The sequence below is a fragment of the Myotis brandtii genome, unplaced genomic scaffold, assembly GCF_000412655.1.
Source record: "Myotis brandtii unplaced genomic scaffold, ASM41265v1 scaffold827, whole genome shotgun sequence".
NCBI lineage: Eukaryota > Metazoa > Chordata > Mammalia > Chiroptera > Vespertilionidae > Myotis > Myotis brandtii.
The window spans coordinates 179021-188225 of record NW_005371360.1 but is presented as its reverse complement, the minus strand read 5'-3'; the positions used below and the strand labels follow the sequence as shown (position 1 = coordinate 188225).

Genomic DNA, 9205 nt, shown 5'->3' with positions numbered 1-9205 from the left:
TTTGAAAAAACGTTGGAATCCCAGAATGGGGAGGGGCACTCGCTCTAACATCTAGTTCCTCAAAGAGGAATAATTCCTAGGGAGAAGGCAAAGCGTTCTGTGGAATCCTTGTTTCATTCCCACAACTCTCCCTGTTGGCCCAGTCTCCCCACTAGAGAAGAGAAGCACATGAGATTAATGAAACCCATGATCCCTGGAATGGGGGTGGGGAGTGGAGACTGGGGTAGGGGGGTGTCTTTATCCAAGCTCACTGAGGGGGTGGCCTGTTAAGTGAGGTTTCACATCTCTGGCCACGATATCTGATATTTGTCCTGCTTAAGAGACCTCAAACCCCATGGCTTCAGAACACAGGAGAGAAAATGACTTTCAGTAGGAAAAGGAGGCTCTAAGCCCCAAACACGATGTCCTGGGAGATGCCCTTAGCAGGAATCTGAAAAGAAACTACACTGAGCTTGACACCCCAGTGTCAGAGTCCACAGATACCGCTGGACAACCACCCACTGCCTGGAAAGAGAAAGAGGAAACCTGCAAGTCCAGCTAGACAGAGGTCTCGACAGGGGCTAATCCTGCCCCCAGGGGACCCTGGGCCATGTCTGGGCACATCTGTGGTTGTCATGACTGGAGGCGCTCCTGGCATGGCATGGGTGGGGGCCAGAGATGCTGCACAATCCCCCACAGTGCCCAGGACAGCCCCAAATGTCCACTGTGGTGAGGAAGGACCCTAGATTGGACCAACAAGCCAGAGTCTGAGAGACTAGGGACACTCGCGAAGGCATAGTCCCACACACAGTGCTCTTGTATATCTTTTGCCATGTTATGTTAAGACAGCTCCAAGAAAGGGCGTCCCTTTTATAGACAGAAAAGCTCAGGTAGTCCAAAGATCGCAGGCCGTGAAGGAGGCAGGCCCTGAGTGCCCTGAGGTGGGGACACACAGGACACCCCTACCACAGGGAGGCTGGGCAGTACAGGCAGCCATGCATTTTCTTCCCGTGCACAGATGGGTAATGAGGGTGAATGTCAGTCAAGTGGCTCAGAAAGGAAACCATCTAGAAGAGAAACACCGTCTCAACTAGACAATGGACAGAGCCGGTCAGTGTTCTGTGTTTGTGCTGCAGTGGGAGGGTGGAGAGAGAACACACCCCAGGCAGCCTTCAGCTGCAAATGGGACCCAAAGGAGCTCCCTCGGAGGGCCTCTGGTGACAGGCTGTAAGCTCTCTTCTCCAGGCCTTTATGGCAGGAGGAACCTAGGAGCCTCTCTGCCCTGCAGTCAGGAGGTAGGGTGGGTGATGCTCAGCAGGTGGCAGCTGTGGCATCAGCATTTGTATGTCCTGCTGAATGGCCACAACTACTGGCATCCTCTCAGACCCATCCGGAGCCTCCCAAGGCAGTGGTTTTGGCTCTGGGAGTGCAGGAGGTGACTGTTCAGCCCTAAGTGGCTGAAGCCAGAACTGGCAGGAAAGGCCCACACCAAGTGGCAAATATTTTCAGCTTTGCAGGCCAGCCTCTGTTGCAACTACTCAACTCCACCGTTGCAGGCAAAAGCAGCCACAGACAACAGGTCAACACCCGAGCGAGGGTGGGCACCCATAAAACTTTATTTATGAAGGTGAACTTTCAGTTTCATCTAATTGCATGTCGCATATTCTTTTGATTCCCCTCTACTCTTTAAAAATGTAAAAATCATTCTCAGTTTGCGGCCCATACAAAAGTAGTCAGTCTACCAATTTGCAACCTCTGCTCTGGAAAGAGATACCTGAAACTCATACAGACTGAGTAGGTGTGAGAGTCTGGCTTTTAATGTGTTGGCACAAGGCAGAATGACAGAAAAGGGACAATAGAGGGCAGGAGCTTGAAGAAGGTAACAAACCAACAAGTAAAACAGTCCCTAAAATCTGGGAAGCGGAAATTCTCCCCTGGGCTATGTTCTGATGAAGATGCTAGAAGGAACTGGCCCAAAACACAGATGGAGTGGGGCAGCTCAGGCTGGCTTTCAGGAAAAGGAGTTGTGGGATCCTCCCCGCTCCCTAAAATCTGGCTGAGGACCCGCAGGTCCCTGTGCGCCATCTGACCTGAATGATTGCCCTGTCTCTCCCTGGTCCTGCCTCTGACATGCCTTAGCTTTTTATCAGTAAGGCCAAGCACTTCGGTGGACTCTGCAGCCTCGACTAGTTATGGGGGCAGCAGAGCTTACAAGAGTCAGGAACTGTCACCCCAAAGACTGTGGGGTGGCATCCAGGACTGCCATGCACAGATGCCCAGTGGCCAATGGTCATTTCCTGGCTGAACCCCTTGCCTTCCTGCCTCAGGGGCCTGGGAAGCTCGGCCAGCTCTTCGGGGGAGCCCCGCGTGGCTCCTGCACGCTCACCTTGAACTCCGGCTTGCTCTGAGCACCAAGTGCCACTTGTTCAGTAATTTCACGCTACGCCGCCTGGCAATGTAAGCGTGGAGGCCCAATCTAAGGCTGTACTTCCCAAATGTCGCTTGTGAACACATGGCTGAACCTAAAGTAGCAATTAATATCTAGGCAGTCCCCGGCCCCGCTCAGTTTCGGCTCTGACAGCCTCTCCAGGAAAAGCCTGGCCCCAGGTTCTTGGCTCCACCGCAGCTCCCACTGTGGCAGGAGGTCACGGCACACACAGGTCGTGAGGATTCTCTCCTCCTTGAGTCTTACCATGTAATGCAAACAACCAAGCCACACACCCCGGATATTTACTCCTTTAGATCAAACAGGCAAATCCTGACGATTAGATGTCTCCTCTTTTAGTGACACCCAGAGTCCCCACCTGTGACAATCCCATCATGATTTTCTGACTTAAGTATAAAAAGCCCGATGCTTCCAAATCCTGGGAGCACCTCCCCCATCTTCCTTACTACAAAGCCCATTTCCTTTTCTAAACTGCACTGCAATAGTAAAGCTAGAGAAATAGATAATTAGAAAAATAAAGGCTAGCCCATTTGTTTAGAACAGCACTGCCCAATAGAAATAGAACACAAGCCACCTTTGTAACCTCAATGTTTCTGTCGCCACATTCAAAAAGTGAAAAGAAACAGGTGACATTCACTTTAATGAAATATTTTGTATAACCTGACTAAGCTATGCAAAATTATCAGTCTACATAACCAATATAAACAGATTTTTGGTGAGATATTTCCTGTTCTTTGTTAGACACTGTACATGTGTTACACACACAGCTCATCTCCATGAAAATGGGCCACATCTCAAGGCCGCCACACCTGCGTGTGGCCACTGACCATGGTCTGAACATCACTGCTTAGAGCCAGCGGTTCTCAACCTGTGGGTCACAAACAATGAAAATACATCCTGCATATTAGATATTTACATTACGATTCATAACAGTAGCAAAATTACAGCTATGAAGTAGCAACAAAAATAATTTTATGGTTGGGGGTCACCACAACATGAGGAACTGTATTAAAGGGTCGCGGCATTAGGAAGGTTGAGAACCACTGGTAGACCCTCTTTGCAAAGGTCTGAGGTCTAGAAAATGCTACATGAGTCAGGGTATAGGGCCCAGGTACACTTCCTCCACACTGACTCCACCATTTGTCCTGACCCTGGGCCTTGACTGGGAACAACTAAGCGATTGTGCAGAGAAACCCCAGGCTCCAATGTGGACGGCTGGCAGGAAATGCTCCGTTCATCCTGTATGAGGCTAGCTGAAGGAGCTTCTGTTCCATGTGCCCCAGCACCAGTGCAAGATGCCCACAAGTGGCTGGACCTGCTTTTGCCATGGAGAGAGAGGGCCATCGGGCTAAAACCCATGAGCTGGGGAAGATCGACCAGAGTCCAGCCTGATGGGAGAAGCCTGCCTGCCGTCTTCCTCTGTGGCAGACGGGACAGGCATTAAGGGCTGCAGTAACAGTCCTGGGAGGAAGGCCCCTGGTACTGGCAGCTGGGAAAGGGCTGGGCCTGCTGCTGGCCCAACAGTCCTCCTTCCTGCTTCTCCCTCCAAGATTCCACCATCCCCCAGCTGACTGGGTAGGCCTGCAGTTCATTAGCCCGGTGTGCATCCTGTCACCTGGATCTCCAAAGCCACTTTAAGCCTCCACAGGAGACAAGCAAGAGGAAGGAGATGAGGCAGGCATGACCCAGTCTCACAGCCAGCAACTCCATGGACTTGCCATAGCACCCTCCATGCTGTCAATCAAAACCACAAAGACAGACGCACTCAGAGCTCAGGGAATCCGAGAACAAGCACTCAGTTTAGATGTCACATCTTTTGGCCAATAATCCGCGCTTGGAGACCAAGAATGGCAAATTACTGGGGGGGAATCAAAGGAGTCTCCTCACCTTTCAGGATCCTCCAGGGGCAGCAATGCAGCAGGCAGCCCTCAGGCCCAGAGAGTGTGGGGTCTGCCAGGAGATGGGGGCCCCTGACCCTAGGCCTGCCCAGGCCCTATTTGCCGCATGTCCACCCATCCCACTCATGCCTTGTCCCCATTCCTCCAGGTGACAAATGTTCTGGGAACAAGTTTACTATGATCTCAGAAACAGACCTTGATGGAAAATTTAGGCTCCAAGCCAGCGGGTGTATAGACCTAGGCCCAAGAGAGGTGGCTGGAAGGGACTGGGCCCCTTATTAGTCTTTCACGGCATCTGAGGACACTTACCTGAGTGGCCACCTTGCCGTAATCAATCCATCGCAAGGTAGCAAAATTGGTCGACTCGGCACAATTGAATCCGTGGTTGAAGCCAGCATGGTAGCCGTAAGGAAAGGTGATCATGAACTCCCCAGCTTCCTGCGTGATCTGAGGAAAAAGTCCAACAGGTGAGGGGAGGCTGACAGGTGAGCGTGAGGAACAGAATTAGAAGGAAGAGGATTTCATGCATGGCTCACCTGCCAGAAGCAACGCCTGGCCTAGAGCAGGGACAGGCTGGTGGCAAAGGCCACCGGGAGCCACCAAGGAGCACAGAAGGAGGATGTGGGCTCAAGGAGTTCCCAACAAGTGCCAGAGAGCCTGACTCTGGGTGTCAATGGAATCTACCAAGTGAAAGGTGGCTCTACCTAATTTCACAGGCTCCAGCCAATTTCCCATGGGGCTGATAAAGTAGGGATGACGGTGGCCAGGTCAACGGCTCACTACCAGCCCCTGCTCACCATAGCCCAGCTGAAGCTCCAAGTTGACAGACACAGTTAGCATTCCGCAGAGGGGTGAACTGCAGAAACAGAGGGACTGCTAGATGCTACCATTCTAAGCACTTCTCCCTTTTGTTGAGGAGGGGGTCTCCAGTTTTGGAGGGAGGTGGCCATGTCACACCTCCTGTCCACTGTGAGATGTTCTCATACATCAGGGCAGGCGGCGCTGATGGCAGCTGCAGAACCTCTGAGCACAGGACAGGCGTACACGCGGTACATTGTCCTTGCCCTAAAATAACCTAAGTCCCCTCGCCATCATAAGCACAGAATCTGTCCTTTTTATTCCAAGAGGTGGGTCCTTCTAGATGATGTCAAAGAGACCAAAGAAACACATCAGCATGTGGAAGAAAACAATGTCAAGGTCAGAGCTCTGAAGAGAGAGCTGATGTTTCTCCATCTATTCAAATAGTCTGGACAACCAGACACTGAAACAGAGACTCTAAAACTAGGAGCTGGGCATGATTGACAGGATGGGGCGCACAATGCCTCAGACTGATGCTTCTGAAACCACCATCTGAAAGCCCGATGGAAAATGGGGGCGGGGGCGCTGCAGCCTCATCCCCCCCATCCAGGGAGGGGACACTTTCCATGACCACACTGACCACTCTCCAGGACTCGTGAAGTGGGGCTGCTGGCCTAATCCATAGTTGTGAAACTGAGGCTGGTGGCCTGGGAGAAACTGTCTCTGAAGTTGGGCCTATCTATTCCTTGATTTGTACAGTCAGTAGAAGGCACAGACCACAGGTTGGGCAGAGTCTGAATAACCACCACCCCAGACAGAAAGAGATCATTTCTGGTACCGTGGGAACTGAAGGACCCCAGTACATTCGCACCAGTGTGCTTTCTGCCACCACGGATTATGTTTCTCTCTAGGATTTCATGGAATCAGACGGTCTGTACTCCTGCGTCTGGCTCTTTGCTCTTCGAGAGTCATTCAGTGCGTGTGCACATGAGTCTTCCAAAGGGAATTCTATCATGAGATGTGTCACTATTACCCATTCTCCTGTGTACAGACTTTGGGACTCTGGTGAATAGAGTTGCTGGGCCAGTCTCCTTGCAGCACGTGTTTGCATTTCTTTTGAATAAACAGACACAGAGTGCAGGGGGCGGGGGGTGGGGGGGTGTTTCAGGGTCTCAAGTCAGGTGCATGGCCACATCTCCAAGAAACTGCTGACTGTTTTTCTACAGTGGCTGCCCATTTGCACCCCCAATGGTGGTGAGTGAGAGTTCCTTGTGCTCCCCTCCCAGCATTTGGGCATGTGCAGTGGGATCTCCTTGGCTTTGGTCATCTTTCTCCGAAATCCACAGAATGTCACACCATGTCGGTTTGTGCAAACTTCTGCAAAGTCTGTTCAAGCCTTTCTTTCACCCCTCTCTATTTATCTCATGGTTCATCTTTTTATTGTTGATTTGTCGGCGTTCTCAGGCCTGCTGATCTTTACTTATTCCCCCAGAGAGATGAGTAGAAATCACTGGATTTGTTTAAGTACCAGTGAGACATCAAACCCTGGTGTGGGGAGAATGGGCAGCAGGAAGGGGGGGTGAGACTTCCCACAGAGTCAAAAATCAATCAAAACTGACACAGCCTGGAGCAAAGCCAGCCCTTCAGAACACTGAGATATTTTTCTTTTCAAATAATGAATTGCACCAATCAAGGAAAGTCAGTGTGCATTAAGTTATATTTTTAAATTCCTGTCCAAGTGACAGCCGAGAGCAGGGAATGAAGCATGGAGCAGGAGATGGGAGGAGAGAACACTCACGGGTCCCCAAGGTCCTAGCTACCCCATCCACAGCAAGGGTTCTCTGGGCTGCTTCTGCAGCAGGATTTAGAGCTTTGATTTTTTAAAAATGCAATTACTAATTTTCTTATTTTATTTACGCTGACCCTGGAAAGTGCTATCGCACTTTTCTTCCACCGCCAACTTGCACACTCCCCTTCTCTCCACCAGGGCATGGCACCCTGTGGTGGGAGCACAGAGCCTTCTGGGGGCTTAGCAGGGTCCTGGGGATGCTAAGCTCAACACCTCAGGTGTGGGGGAGGCACCTCCACTCCAGGCTCGGGCGGACTTTGGGGCCTGATCCCCACCATGAATCAGGGCCTAGAACAGAAGAGGCACTCAGGACGACAAGAAGATTATGTTCCTGTCAGAAATCTATGTCCCAGTGGCTTCATTTCAAGCCCACAGTGTCTGTCCTCTGTGTCACCGGCGTCAACATGATCCCGACAGTAAGTTAGAAGGCACTGGGGATGATGGACAGGCAGGGTGGCAAAGTAATAAGCAGTGCCAGCCCCAAACGCCAGTCATGGGGAAAGCCCGGAATTTGGTTTCTTGTGCAAGCTGGCACAGAATAAATGAGGATGTCAATGACAGATTCCAGAAACACACACTTTTAATTATTAAAAAGCTTGCTATTGATCTGTGCTTTCTTCTAGAGGTAAATACCATTACAGAGATTTATAAGTGGAGTGTGGGAGTCACTCCTTTGAAGGCCACCAGGAACTCAGATCAGGGATTCACATCGTACCCGGACGGGCATCCATCAGAGCCCAGAGACAAGGGTCCTCACCCTGCTGGCCTCAGAGGGAAAAAGGAGTCCTGCCAGCCAACTTCTGCATCCCTGACCAGGAAGCACCACTTTGGAGAATGTTCTTAACAAACCACAGGGGAGCAAGTACTTCTCACTTCCATGAGTGATGCTGTGATCTGTTCATGAGGTTCCTGGTAACAAAGGGTGTTCTGACCGAACACAGAGAGAAGAGAAAAATGCGAACCTGCACTTCTCAAAGCAAAAATCCTGCAACCTGATGAACCTAATGAAGCAGTGGCTGGAAGTCGCTTCCTGGTTGTGGCCCCAACAGGAAGAATGAAGCCCAGATCCGAGCACTAATGCTGCCGGCAGTTAGATTGAAATATCAGAAGCAATTTCCCACTGGCTGACACTCAGGTGAGAGTGAGGCATGAGGGTCTGATCACAGAACTTGCCACCATACTTGACAAATCACTCCTCTGGTGAAACCTTCAGAACCCAGGCTCCCACAGGGTCCTCCTCCCCTGGCTTGCCCTTGTTCTAGAACCTTCTTAAGGGTTAAAAAGCCAGTTTCCTGGGTTGTTTGTGATCACCTGGGCCAGAAGCCCCTCCTGGAGCAGCCCCTACCTACCCGGCTGAATGGGATCCCGTACTTCTTGAGGATGATGGGTGAGATGAGGGTCATCTTGTGCCGAAGGAAGGCGTCACAGCCCTGGGAGCTCCCGGGGAAGAACCCTGGAGTGAAAAAGACGGGCATCAGTTTAAAGACCAGGGTGGGGGCTGAGCCAGGACAACTCTTTCTGGGCAGCTCTTTCCTCCTGTCAGAGCACAGAGCAGGGTGCCTGCAGCACCAAGGGTATCAACCACATGGACCATCACACACCCATGAGCTCTGCTGGTGACCACAATGGTGACACTCCCTGGCCTTCATTTAGTGAACCTGGAACAGAGGGCAAGCCGGGGCTGTCTGTGTGACAGGGCGCACACCCACAGCACACCTGTCATAGATGGGGCACAGGGCATGGCATGGCTACACAGACACTTCCCCTCCAAACCCCTCCAAAGACCAACTGCGTTGCATCCGCATGGTCATTCAGACACGTGAGAACACAGCCCAAAAGAAAGGACACAGAAGCTGATGTTCTAGAACCAGACAAGCTGTGATAAGTGAGAAGTGAGTGATGCTCTCCACACACATACCATGACCAAATCTGCAATAAAGAGTGGCCCAGGCTCTGCTCCTGGCTCTTTGTGCACACAGACACCGGGCAGGTAAGGAGACAAAGGCTTGGGCCATCAACTAACCCGCCCAAGGCCTATAGTCCTGTGGGGAAATGGCAGAGCAGCCCGATCCTGGCTGCGTCCACAACATAGGTCCCTAACCCTGTTACAAAGTTTGCATTTGGGCACTATTTTTGTCCAAGACTATATATACTAGAGGCCCGGTGCACAAAAATTTGTGCACTCGGGGGGGTCCCTCAGCCTGGCCTGTGCCCTCTTGCAGTCTGGGACCCCTC

The 9205-nt window shown here is 51.5% G+C and overlaps 1 protein-coding gene across 4 annotated transcripts in view; it reads right to left on the bottom strand.

Moving 5' to 3' along the window:
* The window catches only part of KDM4B (lysine (K)-specific demethylase 4B), a 110880-nt gene that overhangs the window by 50688 nt on the left and 50987 nt on the right, over nucleotides 1-9205 (bottom strand). For all 4 annotated transcript variants that reach the window (XM_005884377.2, XM_014531904.1, XM_014531905.1 and 1 more), the window contains exons 8-9: nucleotides 8320-8423; nucleotides 4633-4770 (exon numbers count right to left, since the gene is read on the bottom strand). In XM_005884377.2, coding sequence (XP_005884439.1) covers nucleotides 4633-4770; nucleotides 8320-8423 — 242 coding nt within the window. The remainder of the gene's footprint in view (nucleotides 1-4632; nucleotides 4771-8319; nucleotides 8424-9205) is intronic.